Source organism: Adelges cooleyi, unplaced genomic scaffold, assembly GCF_023614345.1.
Source record: "Adelges cooleyi isolate 19-005CV unplaced genomic scaffold, UGA_ACOO_1.1 ACOO_flye_CR_arks_rails_tigmint_CR_PRNA_55, whole genome shotgun sequence".
NCBI lineage: Eukaryota > Metazoa > Arthropoda > Insecta > Hemiptera > Adelgidae > Adelges > Adelges cooleyi.
Window position 1 is genome coordinate 325,785 of NW_026096241.1, and position 20,287 is coordinate 346,071.

General features: G+C 34.0%; 2 protein-coding genes across 2 annotated transcripts; both read left to right on the forward strand.

Annotated features, from left to right (window-relative positions):
- Positions 1 to 920: 920 nt before the first annotated feature.
- Positions 921 to 10,608, forward strand: LOC126842556 (medium-chain acyl-CoA ligase ACSF2, mitochondrial-like). Its single transcript, XM_050579581.1, has 13 exons — positions 921 to 1,282; positions 2,292 to 2,475; positions 2,590 to 2,718; positions 2,814 to 3,037; positions 3,143 to 3,260; positions 3,599 to 3,694; positions 3,965 to 4,113; positions 8,689 to 8,866; positions 8,976 to 9,083; positions 9,349 to 9,497; positions 9,837 to 9,978; positions 10,172 to 10,282; positions 10,374 to 10,608. Exons 1-13 carry the CDS (start codon positions 1,263 to 1,265, stop codon positions 10,491 to 10,493), a joined length of 1,728 nt encoding a protein of 575 aa, XP_050435538.1. The 5' UTR covers positions 921 to 1,262; the 3' UTR covers positions 10,494 to 10,608.
- Positions 10,609 to 15,940: 5,332 nt separating this feature from the next.
- On the forward strand, positions 15,941 to 19,136 carry LOC126842559 (medium-chain acyl-CoA ligase ACSF2, mitochondrial-like). The gene is made up of 7 exons (XM_050579584.1): positions 15,941 to 16,191; positions 16,572 to 16,749; positions 16,851 to 16,958; positions 18,032 to 18,180; positions 18,268 to 18,409; positions 18,603 to 18,713; positions 18,805 to 19,136. Exons 1-7 carry the CDS (start codon positions 16,103 to 16,105, stop codon positions 18,922 to 18,924), a joined length of 897 nt encoding a protein of 298 aa, XP_050435541.1. The 5' UTR covers positions 15,941 to 16,102; the 3' UTR covers positions 18,925 to 19,136.
- The last annotated feature ends 1,151 nt before the right edge of the window (positions 19,137 to 20,287 follow it).

Sequence of the window (20,287 nt, forward strand, 5' to 3'; positions counted from 1 at the left end):
AATGTTGATTGGTTGATGACCAGTTTTGAATTTATAGTTTTTTAACTAATTAAAGTTTGACATTTAGGATAAGAGGAAGGATGGAGTGTAAAGTTATTTTATCATTGTGAATTAATTATCCGCACTCTATGAAAAAGTATGCCATAAGCGGAAATATACTGTACTTATACCAAAATGTGATATTTTTTATATTAAATTTAAATGATTACGGGTTCTTGATCCCGAAGTTAATTTTTCTCAGATTTAAAAGCTTAAATTGGTTCTTAGACATTTAAAACAAAAACAAATCATGAAAACTACGTAAATCTTTCTCATAAGTTACGTTTTTTAATTTAATTATACTCTTAATATATTCTTATATGTTCAGTTATAAAGTCACATTAATAATACAACTAAATTAGTTAACTTTTAAATAATCTATTAGTTTATTTAAAGTTCGTTAAAAAGACAATGGGTTTTTTTTTTTTGTTTTGAGAAATCAGTATTCTACTTTGGTAGTCGAATAGTGCACACTGTACTTAGTTCTGGGCGATTCAGGCTCTATTCCCTCAAATATGGTGCTGAAATTTAATTAAATTTTTAAGTATCAAATAATAGTCTTAAAAAATAGTTTAAAACTGCATATCCTTATTTAAATATATACATTTAACTAGGAAAGTTAAACCGTAAACGGTGTATAAAATGAGCGGTCATGGCAAAAAGTAACTAAAACATCAATTTGAATATAATAAAATAATAATTATATTAAATACATACAATTATTTTACATATTACTTTTACTCGACTGATACGATTAGTCGCTATACTGTTAATACTGTACTTATACTAAAATGTCATATTTTTTAAATTAAATTTGTTCTTGATAACAAAGTACTTAAATTAAATAATTATTTTATTAATTGTTTTGCTGTTAAGGTCGCAGATATAATTTAAAAAAAATTGTATATACGATATGAAATATTCTTTTATGAAGGTAAAATAAAAACAACAATTGAATTAGTTAATTTTTTTTAATTAAAAATTCATCAAAAAGAATAACGAGTTTCATTGTGAGAAATCATTATTATTAGTTGGCAGTAGATTAGTGCACACTGTACTTAGTTCTGAGCGATTCAGACTCTATTCTATCACATTTGGTGTTCAAGTTCAATTAGTTTTTTAGTATCAAATAGTAGTCTTGAAAAACAGTTCAAAGCTGTAAATTCTCTATTAATATAAAATTGTTTTCATATAGTAAAGTTAAGTCGTAAACGGTGTATAAAATGAGCGGTCATGACAAAAGGTAAGTAAAAGACTAACTGGAATATAATGAAAAAATTATATTACTAAATACATACAATAGTTTTACATGTTGTTTTTTATTCGATTCACTCTAATCTCTGAAAAAAAATTCAACTTTTGGTAGTTTCATCTTTCTTAAAGATTTTAAGGACTAAATAATTTTTATGATAAAACTAAAATTACATAATTCTAAATTTAGATATTCATTTGAAGTTTAGCATAAGAAACAAAATTATGAACAATATTTCTATTATTTATAAGCTGTAGCATATTTTTATTAAAACATTATAAGATAACCTCTGCTTTTATAAATATATAATATTCTGGCAAAATGTTCTTATAAATAAAACACAATATTTTAAATATAAATAATTTGTCTATGAAGGTGTCCTTTAGGTTTACAGGAGTTACATTAAATAACTCCTACTAAATCGGAAAAATAAAACACAAACAATGTTGATGTTAATAATTCGTCCCAAACACACACAGCAATTGATTAACTGTGTGTTTTTACCAGTGTTTCTTCATAAAATATTTCTGTAGAATGTAGATATCCAGAAATGTGTTTTTTATAGCAAAATTCTATTAAAAATTGATGTCACTCAACATTTTAGAAAGTATGTGACATTATTACTAACAAGTAGATTTTTATATATAATGAACTATATGCTTTAAGTCTGTTGTGCCCATTGAAAACCATCAAACATATTAATATGTTTTTGGTAGCCTTGTTATATTTTGCTAATTCAATAGGGTCTCTATTAAAATTCCACCGAACGCGAAATAAGATTATATCAAAAATCGATGAAATATTTTTTCTTCCTAAAAATGAGATTTTTTTGTAAATAACATTGATTTTGTTTTTATGAAACAACCTGTTATCCTGTCTCCAACATTCCTTATATACATTTTGTTAGTTACAACAAAATTTACCCGATTTTGGAGTTATCGTTGTGTACCGTGAACTCGTTAGCATAAATTCTAGATTAAGACTATTTTTTGTTTTGCAGTTCAAGTACGGATTCGTCCATTATACCGAAACCGAGTTATTACAAAAGCATCCAAAGTGAACCGTTGATAAACATGACCGTCGGTCAATTAGTCGACTTAGCCGCCGAGACATATCCAAACAGGGAGGCCATAGTCTCCGTTCAACAGAACCGAAGAATCACCTTTCTAGAACTCAAACACGAGGTAAATTAACATTAGCCAATATACCTTAAATGTACACTAGATCAAATGACGTTAACCTTGGCTATTTTTTTTTTGTCTATTCGTGAATATTTTTGTTTTCTGTGATGGTCGCAGGTCGAAGAGCTGGCAGCTGGACTCTTAGAAATGGGCATGAATCCGGGTGACCGACTTGGCATCATGGGATCCAATTCGGTGGAATGGGAAATTACTTTGTTAGCTGCAATGAAGGCCGGAATAATAGCTGTAAAGACCATGTTTAATAGTGTCCATGTGACGCTCTAAAAAGACCTAATAAAGCACAAACGCATTTATAATAATTACATCTCAACACTCTGCAGGTAAACATAAATCCGTTGTACATGAGTCGCGAACTCCACCATTGTCTGGAGAAAGTCGATGCTAAAATGTTAATCGCTTTTGAGAACAACCCGGCTCAAGATTATTATCAATTGCTAAAGAAAATTGTGCCAGAAATTGAACACCAACCACACGGTAAACCTGTGACCTCTAGGCATTTACCCCATTTAGAATTCATCGTTATGAACACTGAAACGAATCTCCCGTAAGTCCTAACTTTATATTACAACACAAATAATTCTGTACCCGTTTCGAATTTATTAAAATAATTTCGGTACATATACTGTCAAGTCTACTGTGTATGTTCCAGAGGGATTATCAAGTTCTGGGACGTGTGCCAATCGGGAACGACCAAATCTGCCGCCTACCTGAGGAAGTTAAACCTTGATCTCGACCCGCATACAATATGTAATATACAATTTACTTCGGTGAGTCCACGGAATAAAGTATATGCTTGGGATAACCATAATTTATGGTTAATATAAGGATCTAATCCATTTTGGTTGGGATTACTGTACTTTTGTAAAAAATAACAAAACCAATAAAAAAATGCTAAAAGATTTTGTGCCTAGTATGTCCTCTTAAGCATAGAACCAGCTAGGTTTAGTTTGTCCGTTTTTTTTTTTTTTAATATTAGTTTAGGAATTTTTAACTCTTGTGTAATATAATAACTGTACCTAACCTCTTTAGTTGCTACTGTTGAATGGAATTTTTAAATATCTAATTTTTATTATAAATAATGTTTGGCAAACACCTACTGTTACAGGGATCGACTGGTTCCCCAAAAGGAGCTTGCCTAACGCATTACAATATCGTGAACAATTCGTACTTCATCTGCAAAAGATTGCTCTACAAGCAAAAGGTGACTTGAAGGAGTCTATAATAAAATGACACATTATAAAAAAGTCTGGATAAAGTTATTGGCAATTATATAAATTTTATGAGGTGGTTAATAAAAACGTTGAAACTGTTAGATCAATTCTAAAGACATATTTTATTTGAGAAAATGTAAATTTAGCCTTAAACTTTATCCGGTCCCTTCTTTTTTCAATAATAATCGTTTAAATTATTCTAAAAAAACTTGATTATGCTTTGTTAGTTAAAAAATTAATTACAATTACATTTTCCTCAGGAACACAGAATATTGCTGCAAGTGCCGTTTTTTCACATATTCGGTACTGTTGGCGGAATCATGTCGAGCATACACAGTGGAACCACATTGGTATTGCCGACTTGCGGTTATAAGCCCATTGAGGCGGCCAAGGCCATTGTACACGAAAAGTTAGTTTTTTAAATTATTACCGCAATTTTTTTTTTTTTTTTTTTTTTATTTATAAAAATATATTTACAATCTGTAATATTAGTTACAATAAGTAAATTTGAAAAAAAAATATGATACAATGACAGGACAACGTGAAAGAAGAGGGTGTCCAGTAACACTACTTCAACTAGATTTAATTACATAATTATAATTGTTTTGAATTCCTTAAAAAATTTGTTGATTGTTTTTTTTTTTAGTTATTGAGAAGGTCGCGAGACCAATTTCGTTTTAATCGACGAGGAGGATTGTTTGGAAGAGTAAGAGAAGAAATATTGGATATCAGTGGATTCGGGTGATTTATAGTGGTAGAGTGGAATTTTTTATAATGAGTGGATGCAAGAACAGGAATCGTAGGAATACTGAGGTCGTGATGGAGTGTACGATTACTTACATACCAAGGCGAGTTAGTTAGGAGACGGAGGTTAATTGATTGAAATGATTGAAATAAATTTAGATTTGAGGTTTTTGTCGATCCCCAAATTTGGATGCCGTAGGTCATTGCAGGACGAATAAGTTGTTTGTATAGGAGGATTTTATTATTAAGAGAAATGTTTGAACGGAGAAGATGTCTTAAGCTATGGAGTTTTAATTTAAGAGATAGTTTTTTAGTTTTGATGTGAGTAGCCCAGGTTAATCGCTTGTCAAGATGAATGCCTAAGTATTTAACAGAGTTTTCTATTGGGATTATATTATTGTTAAGAGTTAATGGAGGACTAGCTTTGAGTCCTAAAGTGAATGTAATATGTGATGATTTATTTTCATTTACTTTAATTTTCCACTGATTAAACCAGGTTTCTAGCTCGTTAAGATGCATTTGCAGTTTATTAATGGCTGAATTAATATCTGGGTCGGAAGAAGTTATGCAGGTGTCATCTGCAAAAGTGGCTAAGTTAGTGATGTTTGAATGAGGTATGTCGGCAGTAAATAGATTATAAAGGGTAGGCGCGAGAATGCTACCTTGTGGAACACCAGCTTTTATAGGAAAAGTATTTGAAAGCTCATCATCGCATCGCACTTGGAAAGTACGGTGTGAGAGGAAAGATTTTAAGGTAAGATATAGAGGAGTGGGAAGGAAACGAATTTTGTAGAGCAGGCCTTTGTGCCATACGCGATCAAACGCCTGTGCTACGTCAAGGAATACGGCTGAACAAAAATGTTTTTTTTCTAGAGAAGAGGCAATGTTGTCTACAATTCTGTGTACTTGGTGAAGGGCTGAATGATTATTTCTAAAACCAAATTGGGTATCTGGAATAATTTTTTTTTCGGTTATAATTGGATAGATTCTTTTGATTATGATTTTTTCTAGGATTTTAGAGAAGGAGGGGAGTAGGCTAATTGGTCTATACGACGAAGGGAGATGCGAGGGTTTCCCAGGCTTATGAATTAGAATAATGACCGAGTGTTTCCAAGAAGAGGGGATGTATGATAAACGGAGGATAGAGTTAAAGATGTGTGAGAGGTGAATAATAGCTTTTTTTGGTAATTTTTTAATGATTTGATTTGTTATTAGATCATGGCCGGGGGCTTTGTTGTTGGGAAGATTCTTAATGATATAATGGACTTCGGATGGAGAGGTATGTTTAGTTGGTAATGACATAGGGAGAATTTGGGAAAGAGTGGATTCTACGTGACTAACGTGATCATCGTCAGGCATGTCAGGATGAGGAGTGAATCTCATTTCTAGATCGGTTGCAAATAAGTTTGCCTTATCTAGATTAGATGTGGCTAAGGAGTGGTCAGGATGGCGTAGAGGAGGGATTTTATTTTTTTGCTTAAGGATATTTTTAGTAGCTTTCCATAATGAATTATTGGATAAGTTGAGTGAGTTTATATAATGTTGATATTTTTCTGAATTGTGTTTGCGCAGAATATTTTTTAAGGAAGATGTAAGCATATTGTAGTTTCTTTTATCACTGGGCAAGTGTGACCTCTGCCATCTAGAGCGGGCTCGTCTTTTTTCAATTATTAGTTGAGAAATATGAGGGGTAGGTGATAACTAGAGTTTTGAGTAGAATTAATAGGAATGGAAGAGTCGAGTACTGCTTTTTGAATAATGGAAGTAAGAGATAGGACTGCAGAGTCAATGTGTGAAGGAGTTTTTAAAGGAATGTTAAGGAGAATTTGATTTTCAATAATACTGTGGAATTTTGGCCATATGGTTTTACCAGGCGTAATTGTAGGGTAGGATTTAGTTGTGTAAGAGAGATCATTTAAAGTTAATAAGACAGGTGTGTGATCGGAAGAGAGGTCTGAAGAATTAGTTATATTGTAAGAAATGTGATTTGGAAGAGTAGTTATAAAAAATTCAAGAATGTCAGGTTGTCTGTTTATGTGCGTGGGCCAGTAGGTGGGATTGGGAGGGGCAATTATTTTTAGATTTTTTGTTGTTGTAAAATTAATTAATGAGCGCCCTCTGGTGTTGACGATTCTAGAGCCCCAAGCGTGGTGTTTAGAATTAAAGTCACCACCAGCAATATAATTGTTACCTAGAGAAAGAAAGTACTGTTCAAAATCAGATGTTTTTATGTTAGGACGGTTTCTCTTTGGTGGTGGACAGTAAGCTGAGGAAATGGTAGTAGGAATGTTATTTAGAATTAAGGTAATATTCGTGGCTTGGATGATATTGCTTTGGTAGGGAGGAAGAGTTGAATGTTTAATATTTGATTTAATTAGTAGCGCAGAGCCCGCGTGAGCTGTGCCATCAGGATGGTCGCAATGGTAAGTTATATAACCGGGAATTTTAAAGAAGGAATTTGATGTCAAGTGGGCTTCGCTTACTAATAGGACATCTATAGGAGTATTTATAAGAAAAGCTTGTAATTCGGTTTTTTGATTTATAAGACCATTAGAGTTCCAAAGAAGGATTTTTATTGGGTGATGATTATTAGTGTTACTATTTATCATTGTTGGAAATAAGAAGTTTATTGATGACGGTTGTTAGGAGGGAAATTAAGGGATTAATTAGGGATTTAAAATCGTCAAGAAAGGAGGAGAGTTTTAATGTCAATGGGTCTGAGTCAACGGCGAAAGGAATATTAGTTTGATTAAATTGGCTGTTGGAATTTTTATCAACGGCATGAGAATATGATTTAGAGAGGGGGATAATTTGATTTGAAGTAGTGCTTACAGTGTTGGGCTTTACATTATTATTTGGGTGGACATTGTTAATACGACCTTGGTAGTTTTTTTTGAGGTGTTGATTGGATTGGTGTTCTTTATGGATTGGACAACCTCTGTAGTTTGCAGGATGATCACCTCCACAAAGGGCACATTTGGCAGGGAGGCTTGAAGATTTTTGGCAGGTCGATGAAAGATGGCTGTCTCCGCAACGAACACATTTAGGAGGGTGATTACAATAGGATTTGGTATGACCAAAACCTTGACAGCGAAGACATTGAATTGTTTGATGGTTTAAGCGTGGCTCTTCGATTTTAATTTTTGTGTAGTGTAAAAACTCAATTTTAAAGATATCTTTATTATTGAGGGCAGGCTCCAAATCGACAAAGAAAAGTGGAAGTGGAAGCTTTGTAGACCGTTGAATAACATTTGTTATGTTTCTTGGAGTATGACCAAGGGACAATAATTCTTTTTTAATTTCTTCGGGTGATGTTGTGTGATGGAGGTTTCTGATTACCACTCTGAACGGTCTATCTTTTTTTAGCTGGTAAGTATGGAAATCTGCTTTATTTGATAGAAGAAATTTAATAACCGAACGGTAGGAATCAGCTGAGCTGGTAGAGAGTTTCAAACCATTGGTTGTGCTTTTACAAGAGAACTGTTCACCTTTGGTGACTTCTTTAATTTCTGAGCAAAATGAATTGAAGTCATTGACAACACGGATAAAAATTGGAGGAGGAGGTTTGGTTTCAATGATGGGAGACTCAGTGTGCTCCGTAACAATATCCATATTGTCGGCTTGAAGTACAGGTTCCTCGGTATCGTTTGCGGCAAAAAGTGAGAAACGATTTTGTGAAACGTATGTTGTATGTTTTTTGTGTTGTGTATTATTTGGTGAGTGGGCTGGAGAAGGGAGTCGTTTAGAACTTTTTGGTGTGGTAAAGCCGTCATTGGGGGAAAAATTAGCTGGAGAGATTAATGGTTGATTTGGCACGCTCTGTATGCGTGACTTTTGTATTATTAGTGGTGAGACAGTTTTTGATTTATCGGTATTCGATGTGAACGACATGACGGTGTAAGCTTATCGCGAGCGATATCGGCAATTTGCGGGCCGTCCGAAGCGGGCCGCCGTAGATAATAGAATTTAGATAATTAAAATTATTACCAAAATGCAGATGGAGTAGCTCTGGATCCTCAGAGAGATATGGTGAATAGCTCAATGGATAACTGGTACTTTTTGATACCAGGACGTTTTTGAAATAAAAAAAATAGTATAGAACTTAATTTTATACTTGAGAAAACGGAATGTAATCGTATATTACGATGTTTCATTGTCGACACTACATGCGCGACTTTACCGCAATTTAAAAATATTATTCAGTTTTGCACATTTTTTTTTTATAATCATTTGTTTTTAGATGTACAGTTTTGTACGGTACTCCAACAATGTACGTCGACTTGGTTTGTGTTTCCAAAGAACTCCTACAGGAAGGATATACCTTTACAACACCGGAAGTGGCAGTTTGCGCGGGAGCTATGTGTTCTCCACATTTGCTTAAACAAATCAAAACCGTTTTAAATGTCGGACGTTTACTGGTAATAACTAATATTGTATTCTCTGGTGCATAGTGATAGTCATTGTTGTAATTAGCATGGATATCATAATGTGTACAAATATATTAATAATAAATATATTGCATTTTAGTGTCCTTTTGGAATGACAGAAACCAGTCCTCTTGTTTTTCTTTCCAACCCTGACGATCCCGAAGAGAAAACATGTACAACCGTTGGCCAAGTCATCGATCATTGCGAAGTAAGATCATTTTATTACATTGTACTGTTTTGGTGATATTAAAATCGATTAATGGATAACTGATAAGAGAATCAGCTGATAAGATATAAGTGATAAGGGAATATTGGTTATTAATGAATGACTAATTAAGGAATAATGTTAGGTTAAAAACATACTAATGCTTCAATAAAAATTAGCTGATGACCATAGTGTAAACAAAGGAAGAGCAACAAAACGAACACGTTTTAAAATCTTAATAATATGGACGTTGATGTCGTGTTTGAAGGTGAAAGTCGTGGACAAAAACGGCGACGTGGTGCCTATGGGTACTCCGGGAGAGGCTTGGTTTAAAGGGTACAACGTCATGCCGGGTTACTGGAACGACGTGGAAATGACAAGAAAGACCATCGACGACGACGGATGGCTTCGTTCGGGGTAGGGTTACTCAATAGAGATAACGACAAACGTTAAAAAATGATTGAAGCTTGGGTGGGGTATTATACTTACACTATTTACATGACTTTAGGTTACTCCCACTTGGATGTGATGACTAGTTCGCCAATGTTTCGGAACACTTGCACGTTCCATCTGTAGAAGAGCGCGGTAAGAGCAACATTGAACCACAGCCATGGACGTGCAAGTGTTTCGAAACGTTTGCGAACTAGTCAACACATCCAAGTGGGAGTAACCTCAAGTCATGTAAATAGTGTAAACAACAAATGTATTTATAATATTATCATATTACTTGATGGCCTTGTGTTAATTAAAATATAGCGACTTATTCGTATTGAGCGAAGACGGGTACGGCGTGATCACGGGCAGGATAAAAGACATTATAATTCGAGGCGGAGAAAACATAGAACCGCAGACGATCGAGTACTTCCTAGAAACTCATCCAGAAATCATCCAGGCCCAGGTTAGTAGACGACAGGGCTGTTAAGTAGTACACTCCCTCAGGTCTATATAAAATGAGAGCATGTCCTTCTCGAACTAACATATCTTAGCTCTTTCTGCAATATTTTGACCTGTGCCGCGCTCATCTATGGAGACAGACGGAGTGGAAGCTAAACTGATTTCTTATCCTTTTCTATACTCTTTTGTTTTCAAAGGTGTTCGGTATACCGGACGAAAGGCTCGGCGAAGTGGTTTGCGCAGCTGTAAATACCATAAAGAATTCCAAGCTCGACGAGGAAGGTGTAAAAAATTTTTGCTCCGGCAACGTGAGTTATTTATTGTTATAAATTAATATCTCGACTGGGAAACGAGAGTACTTTGAATAGCATAAACGTGCATTTTATGTACTGATTGCAGATAGCCAGGTTCAAAGTCCCCATCCACGTGATGATCGTAGACGACTTCCCAAAAACGGCTTCTGGTAAAATTCAGAAATTCAAACTCCGTGAAATTATGATTGATCATTTGAAGGAATAGTAGATTTGTCCTTAACACGACTACTGCCATTAGTGTATCGAATACCTAGTTCAATTTACACACAATAGTATCTTTGATCTATGAGTTTTTTTTAAATGTTATAATTGTGTTATGCAGAAGAAACTCGAGCAACTTATGGTTATATATAATTAATTAAAATGCATGGTTAAGGGTTTTAAATTTAAATTTATGTATTGTATGATGTAATTGACCATATTGTAAACGAATAATAATTAGATAACACTTCGATAATCTGAAATTTATTTATCAAACCTTCTTGCTCTTTATAAAAATCCACTCTAACCCATATGGTCTTGCGGAGTTTTCTCCTGGGTTACAGCTAAGCCATCTAACTAGAGAATAATCCAGGCATTTCAGTCAATATGCCTGCGCAGTGTAACTAAGACGCTTTGGTTTGTCTCCAATAAAAAGTTACACAATGACTTAAAAATAAAAACTGTTAAAGATGTTTCCTCTTTATATTTCTCCAGATACCAAAGTAAACTAGCCAACCATCCAAAAATTCTCTTCACCCAGCTCGGCACTCGGACCCTACCAAACAACCCACCTCGACGCTCGTAACGATCATGGTGCAGAGACCTTCTAAACTAAATTTGTAATTAACACTTTTATAACAAATGTGCAGGGGACTCTAATGTGAGTTTCTTTTCAAGTCTTTGTTCACTCCTTATTTGTAATTCCATCACCTTATTTGCTTAGTCGTTGTTTTTGGGTGAATTGTGTATTTTTCAAATAAACGCTATATTAAATTGAAGAAAAAAAAATAATTTGAAATTCTGTGGTTCGCCAGTAAGTAAGTACTCTACCTAACAAATTCATTTAACTATCCTTATATATTATACATTTTTATCCCCATATCCTAATTAAGGGTACCGAATCCCTTATCTCTCATATCTTATCTGATAATTATTTATCAGCTCTTTCGTTCATAAAACAACCGCTAGATTGCGCCACACGCACATATTATCTACAGAAACGTTCAGTGTGATGGACGCACAGATTTTCTTACTGATCCTTAACCAAAAGGCATATCTATGTCGATAGCGTAGAACATAATAATTTCCAACGGTCGGCCTTTCGGTGGGACAAACGTCACCCCCCCCCCCTTCGCCGACAATAGTTAAAACAGTTTAAGTCTTAAGTGCTTATGTAAAAATAAAATAATTGAGCAAGTTAGACGTTAGGTTGTTATTTAATTATAAATTGGCCAGCTATAGAGAACTAGTTTAGCTGTGTACAAAGATCAAACACTGTCTGACTAGTGTTTGCATGTGTGATGCCGTGATGGAATGATGCTAGTATGACAACATCCATACATACTCACGTGACGTGAGTCATCAAAATAACACGTGAGCTCGTGTAAAATGATAATAATGTGTTCCCGTCTAGAGACCTTGACAAAACGTGGGCTTAATTATTGCTGGTGTTAAATTTTTCATTTTTCTCACAATATAAGTTCTCGTATTTCTGTAACGGACCTACTTGTCTAGCTGGCTAGACTAGGCAAAGGGCCGTCGATAAGGCTAAAATAGACGGATCCCCACGGGAAAACTGTTGGCTAGGGCGCTGTCTACGTCTAATTGGCCTTAAAGTCTCCCTTATTAACTTAATATATCGCCCGAGGAGCTAGAACGGGCGGTCACACTGTTAAATAATCTAACTCTCAGCTGCAGGCTACAAGATGTTTTATTCTAAATTAGGGTTGCTAAATAAAATACAAAATTATACAATACATACATATATATATATATATATATATATATATATATACACTCTGACCTGGGTTGGACGATGAAATGGTTGGTCAAAGCGGAGTTAAAACGGACGCACACAAAAGATAGTCGGATGGGCGGCTTGTAGTAAAACGGCAAAAATATAGAGCGCATGGTCGAGGATATTGGCGGTCCTTGATGGTAAAGTCAACTGGTTAATTAGATGATACGCGACGTGCATTGTCCTACCTATAGTCGGGGGTGCTGTGTCAGTAGGTTTGGGACGCGAACTAACGGTCAGGTGAAATATGATCGTTACATTTCCATATCTATTGTATTTAGTGGTACCAAATATTTACCCACGTTTGATAACCGGTTTTGATTTTTATCAGTGTGCATTACTTAACCGCACTCCGACATTCATACGATTTTTTTTTAAAATTGAAAATAGTTTAGAATGATCATGTCACGTCTATTCCTAAGGACACGCATCATACTTCATCATAAACAAATTTGAGCTTTAAATTTTGTCAGCTCTCGACTTTATAACTTTGTCACCAAAAACCGGCACCATCAAAAAAATTCAAAAAAATCACGAATCATGAAAACTAAGTAAATATTTCTCAATAGTTATGTTTTTTAAAATTATTGCTATTAGATGTGTAGTTTTATTCACTCTAGAAATTTATAAAAATCTTAATGAATATATTACCAAATAATTTTTATTATATGATGGTATTAAAATTAAATGATAATTTTATGCATTTTTTTTGCTGTTAAGGTTGCCGATATAATAAAAAAAAAAATAAGTGAATTAATAAGCCATTGTTAAAATTTGATTATAATTAAAATCATGTATATGACATAAAATTTTCTAAAATAAAGGTAGCATAAAAATTGCAATTTAATTAGTTTACTTTATTAAAAATTCTACTAAAAGAATAACGCGTTTATTTTTTTCGTTGTAAGAAATCATTATTATTATTTGGCAGTAGATTAGTGCACACTGTACTTACTTCTGGGCGATTCAGACTCTACTCCCTCACATCTGGTGTTGAAATTCAATTAATTTTTCAGTATCAAATAGTAGTCTTGAAAAACAGTTGAAAGCTGTAAATTCCCTATTAAAATAAAATTGTTTTCATATTATAAAGTTAAATCGTAAACGGTGTATAAAATGAGCGGTCATGACAAAAGGTAAGTAAGAGACGAACTGGAATATAATAAAAAAATAATATTATAAAATACATACAATTGTTTCACATGTTGTTTTTTATCCGATTCACTCTAATCTCTGAAAAATAATTCATCTTTTGGTAGTTTCATCTTTCTTAATGATTTTAAGAACTAATTCATTTTTATGATAAAACAACAATTACATAATTCTATATATGTTGATTTTAAGTTTAAAACGTGCCACTCACACACAGCAATTATTTACCTTTGAGTTTTACCAGGATTTCTTCATAAAACAATTCTGTAAAATTTAGATATTCAGAAATGTGTTATTTATAGCAAAATTCTCTTAAAAAATGATGTAACATTACAACTAGCAAGCAGATTTTTTTATATAATAAACTAATATTAAGTTAGTTTGAAAATGTAACTTGTCCGGCATCGCAGTTACCAGAATTTTGTATACAAATTAGGTTAGGTACTTATTTAGTTAGAGTAATAAAAAAATAACTAGTAACTTGTTTAGTTCTGCTTGTAAACTCACTTGTATTTCACTAGTTATAAATACTGTAACTAGTTACTATTTTTATTTAAATATTTTGGAATACAAATTTTTCCAAGAAGATTTTGGATGAAATATCGTGGAGTAATATTTAAGTCTGTTGTTCTCAATAAAAAAACCATAATTTGATCATCAAACATATTAATATGTTTTTAATAGCCTTGTTATATTGTACTAATTTAGGAGAATTGAAATTCCACCGAACGCAAAATAAGATTTTATCAAAAAACAATGAAATATTTTATTTTTATGAAACAATCTTTTATCCTGTCTCCAACATTCCTTATACCTTTTGTTAGTTACAACAAAATTGAGCCGATTTGGGAGTTATCGTTGTGTACCGTGAACTCGTAAGCACAATTTCTAAATTGAGACCAATTTTTGTTTTGCAGTTCAACGGACTCTTCGATTTTACCGAAACCGAGTTATTACAAAGGCATCCAAAATGAACCGTTGATAAACATGACCGTCGGTCAATTGGTCGACTTAGCCGCCGAGACATATCCGAAGAGGGAGGCCATAGTCTCCGTTCAACAGAACCGAAGAATCACCTTTCTAGAACTCAAACACGAGGTAAATTAACATTAGCCAATATACCTTAAATGTACACTAGATCAAATGACGTTAATCTTGGCTATTTTTTCTGTCTACTCGTGAATATTGTCGTTTTCTGTAATGGTCGCAGGTCGAAGAGCTGGCAGCTGGACTCTTAGAAATGGGCATGAAACCGGGTGACCGACTTGGCATCATGGGATCCAATTCGGTGGAATGGGAAATTACTTTGTTAGCTGCAATGAAGGCCGGAATAATAGCTGTAAAGACCATGTTTAATAGTGTCCATGCGACCCTCTAAAAAGACCTAATAAAGCACAAATGCATTTATAATAATTACATCTCAACACTCTGCAGGTAAACATAAATTCGTTGTACATGAGTCGCGAACTCCACCATTGTCTGGAGAAAGTCGATGCTAAAATGTTAATCGCTTTTGAGAACAACCCGGCTCAAGATTATTATCAATTGCTAAAGAAAATTGTGCCAGAAATTTAACACCAACCACACGGTAAACCTGTGACCTCTAGGCATTTACCCCATTTAGAATTCATCGTTATAAATACTGAAACGAATCTCCCGTAAGTCTTAACTTTATATTACAATGCAAATAATTCTGTACCTGTTTGGAATTTATTAAAATAATTTCGGTACATATACTGTCAAGTCTACTTTGTATGTTCCAGAGGGATTATCAAGTTCTGGGACGTGTGCCAATCGGGAACGACCAAATCTGCCGCCTACCTGAAGAAGTTAAACCTTGATCTCGACCCGCATACGATATGTAATATACAATTTACTTCGGTGAGTCCACGGAAAAAAGGATAACCATAATTTATGGTTAATATAGGGATCTAATCCATTTTGGTTGGGATTACTGTATTTTTGTAAAAATTAACAAAACCGATAAAAAAATGCAAAAAGATTTTCGTGCCTAGTATGTCCTCTTAAGCATAGAACCAGCTAGGTTTAGTTTGTCCGTTTTTTTTTTTGAATATTAGTTTAGGAATATTTAACTCTTATATATAATAACTGTACCTAACCTTTTTAGTTGCTACTGTTGTATGGAATTTTTAAATATCTAATTTGTATTATAAATAATGTTTGGCAAACACCTACTGTTACAGGGATCGACTGGTTCCCCAAAAGGAGCTTGCCTAACGCATTACAATATCGTGAACAATTCGTACTTCATTTGCAAAAGAATGCGCTACAAGCAAAAGGTGACTTGAAGGAGTCAATAATGAAATGACACATTTTAAAATACTCTGGATAAAGTTTTGGGCAAATATATAAATTTTAGATATTTTCCAGAGAAACGGTCAATAAATACGTGGAAACTCAATTCTGAAAAACATAATTCATTTCATAAAATGCATATTTTTTTAGATTAAGAGAAATGTAGCTTTAGCCTTGAACTTCATCCGGTCCTTTGTTTTTTCGACAATGATCATTTAAATCATTCAAACAAAGACTTGACTGTGCTTTGTTAGTTAAAAAATTATATACAAGTACGTTTATCTCAGGAACACAGAATATTGCTACAAGTGCCGTTTTTTCACACCATCGGTACAGTCATTGGAATCATGACGAGCCTACACAGTGGAAGCACATTGGTATTGCCGACTTGCGGTTATAAGCCCATCGAATCGGCCAAGGCTATTGTTAACGAAAAGTAAGTATTTCTCAATTATTACCGCAATTTATTTTGAAATACCTAATGAAATTTCACAATTAAAGGATAAACAACGCCGAAAAGTATTTTTATTGGAGAAGGCGGTTATTCACAAAATAAGACTTGTTGTGGATTAAATTAGATTATTTACGACTTTATAATAGTTGTTCCCAATTCAAACATGGCTATTATAACTTCGTAGCCATTGTATTTATAAAATGCCAGCCCAATAATAATTACACTAATAACTAATACTAGTATATTAATTCATGCTGTAAAAAATTACAATTTAGAAAAAAATTCAAAATGGCAATATAATTAACAAAATAATATGTGTTTCATAGATTTGATTAGTTTGTTTTGTAATCATTTACTTTTAGATGTACAATTTTGTATGGTACGCCAACAATGTACGTAGACTTGATTTGTGTTTCTAAACAACTCCTTCAGGAAGGATACACGTTTACAACACCGGAAGTGGCATTTAGCGGAGGAGCTTTGTGTTCTCCACATTTGTTTGAACAAATAAAAACGGTTCTCAATGTCGGACGTTTAGCGGTAGTTATAACTAACATTGTATTATCTGGCGCATAGTAATAGTCGTTGTTGTAATCAGGATGACTAAAAACTCTGAAGTAATCATTTATATTGCATTTTAGAGTGTTTATGGGATGACAGAAACAAGTCCTGTTGTCTTTATTTCTAATCCAGATGAAACCGAAGATCAAATGTGCTCTACTGTTGGCCAAGTGCTCGATCATTGCGAAGTAAGCCAACTTTATTACATTGTTCTGTTTTGCTGACATTAAAATGGATTACTGGATAACTGATAATAGAAACAGCCGATAAGAGATTATTGATGGGGGGAATTCATGAATAACTAAAACAAAAAAAAGAAATTAGAAAAGTTATTTTTCTAAGTAAGGTATTACATATTATATTTTAACAGCTTGCGTACGAGTCCGCAACACCAAATTTTTATGTCTTGTACTGCGGAGCTCCGTCCGCTCCTTTTTTCCGCCTCGATTCCACAACCTTGATATCATACGAAATTTGGTTTGCTTCTAACCCAAAGTAAACATTTGGTTTGGGACAACGGTAACCACGGTACTCGAATGGTAGGTGATAATTAATTTTATGTTGTGGCCAAAAGTTTTTTAGTATTTTTTTTAATAATTGGCCTTAATCAATTTATTGGCAAAACATTTACTTGGCCAGTAATTCATTAACCATTTATTTAAGTTTGTTCGTTGTGAAAAACGATACCTAATAAAAAAAATTTAACATCCCCTCCCCATCCTTATCCTCTCCCTCAACCTCGAACTCATCCTCGACCTCTCCTTGCTTTATCCTTACTCCCGACCTCATCCTCATCCCCATTTCCAACCTCATCCTTAAAACAACCCCCACCCCGACCCCATTCCAACCCATCCATTATCTTTCACCTCTATCTCTTACCCCTATCTCTTAACCCCTATCTCCTTCGCTTATCTCTTATCTCTCTCATTAAATAAATCAGCTGTCATTTTTCATTATGATAACCGGTGTCGGTGTCGTTTTTTCCCGGTTGCGTTCCAAAGTAAAAACCATATCTCTTATCTGTTATCTGTTATCTCTCTTGTCTAAACAGATAAATCGGCTGTTATTTTTCGTTATGATAAGCGGTGTCGGTGTCGATTTTCCGTGTGGGTGCCATAGCAAAGACATAAAAATGTCAAAAGGATTATTGATATGAGAGGTTTTAGCGTTTCATGTTGGACGTAATGATAACAAAGGAAGATCAACAAAACGAACACGTTTTAAAATCTTAATACTATGGACGAGGATGTTGTGTTTGTAGGTGAAAGTCGTGGACAGAAACGGCGACATAGTGCCAATGGGTACTCCGGGAGAGGTCTTGTTCAAAGGCTACAACATCATGCCGGGTTACTGGAAAGACGTGGAAATGACAAGAAAGATCATCGACGACGACGGATGGCTTCGTTCGGGGTAGGGTTACTCAATAGCGATAACGAGAAATATATTTTCTATATTATTATCATATTAATCGATGGTCTTGTGTTAATTAAAATGTAGCGACGTGTTCGTATTGAGCGAAGACGGATACGGCGTGATCACGGGCAGGATAAAAGACATTATAATTCGAGGCGGAGAAAACATAGAACCCCAGACGGTCGAGTACTTCCTAGAAACTCATCCAGAAATCGTCCAGGCTCAGGTTAGTAGACGACAGGGCAGTTAAGAAGTACACTCTCTCAGGTCTGTATAAAATGAGAGCATGTCCTTCTCGAACTAAAAAGTCTTAACTCTTTCTGCAATATTTTCACCCCTGTCGCGCTCAGCTATGGAAACAGAAGGGATGGAAGCTAAACTGATTTTTTATCCTTTACTTTACTCTTTTGTTTTCAAAGGTGTTCGGTATACCGGACGAAAGGCTCGGCGAAGTGGTTTGCGCAGCCGTAAAGACCGTAAAGAATTCCAAGCTCGACGAGGAAGGCGTAAAAAATTTTTGCCACGGCAACGTGAGTTATTTATCGTTATAAATTATTATCTCGACCGGGAAACGAGAGTGGTTTGAATAGCGTAAACGTGCGTTTTATGTACTGATTGCAGATAGCCAGATTCAAAGTGCCCATCCACTTGATGATCGTGGATGACTTCCCAAAAACGGCTTCTGGTAAAATTCAAAAATTCAAACTCCGCGAAATTATGATTGACCATTTGAAGGAATAGCAAATTTGTCAATTACACGATTACAGCCAGTAGTGTATCGTGTACCTTGTTTAATTTTAAAATAGTATAATATAATAGCTGTGGGCTTTTGTTAAAATATAATAATTGTATTATGTAGAAGAAACTCGAGCAACTCATGGTTATATATAATAAATTAAAATTCATGGCTAAGGGTTTAAACATTTCAATTTATTTATTGTATTATCTAAATGACTTTGTTGTACATGACTAACCGTCCACATATATAAAGAGTAAATTTGAATTCTGACCGTTATTCGATTTTCTTTCATGATAATAGTTTATGGTGCACACGTCCTTTTTTTGACGTTGCGTTGCCTCAGCGGTACCGCAGAAATTAGAGTTTTTTTAAATATACTTTTTAAAAATGTTTAAGAACTACATTTTCAATCCATAAAGTTTTCGGAGATTCTAACCGGATGTGTCGGTTGAAAGTTGTGTACAGAAGTATAATACACCCAAATGTTTTTCTAACACTAGCTGAAGTGGTTGGTGATGAGTGTCGTCTAACTAGTATAGGCAAAAAAGTACACGCAGTCAATTGCATTGGGGATGACCAATTAGAAACATATCAGTAAAACGTATTCACTTGTTTCTTAGTAATTGTAATTTAAATCATTTATCTTAGCCATTAACTCATAAAAAAGTTTACGGCACTATTGTTATTATATTTAAAAAATTATTCCATACCACATTGGTATCCGAATCATCAAATTTAATGAGTCTTATAATAAACCGTTTTACTTATGATTATAAAATCATTTATTTTAATCATCTTCTTTAATGGCTAATTATAATCAATTAAAGCCCTATGACTGAATCACTAGTCTTCATAGTTTATAGTTGCCTTTTTTCGAAATTATTTACTTATAGAAAATTTAGGTCATTATGTTCTCTATTGTGCATTCTTTGGAGTGATCAAGCACACATTTTTTTTTTTAAAAACTAAAGTTAATTACAACTTCATTATTATTTAAAAATTGTATTAACATTTAAAAAAAATAAATACAAATATCCGTTTTGAAATGTGTAACGTTTAAAAATGATTTGTGCGGATATTTTTGAAAACTATAATGACCCACAAGATCTGAATCCATTTCAAGACTATAACAATTTAAAGTGCAACATCCTATCTGCGACATGGGATGGGGGTGGAAATAATGGGGATGGGGATGTCTTAGCTCTGGCACATAAGCGAAAACGCGTTACGCGGTTTTTTGACAAGAGATAATAGATATGTTGTATTCACAACGGTCAAAATAGAACTAAATAATAAATTCAAAATAGTTTAAGAGGTCATATTCCTATGATTTGTTTTAGGCCAGATAATATGAAAACATTAAAA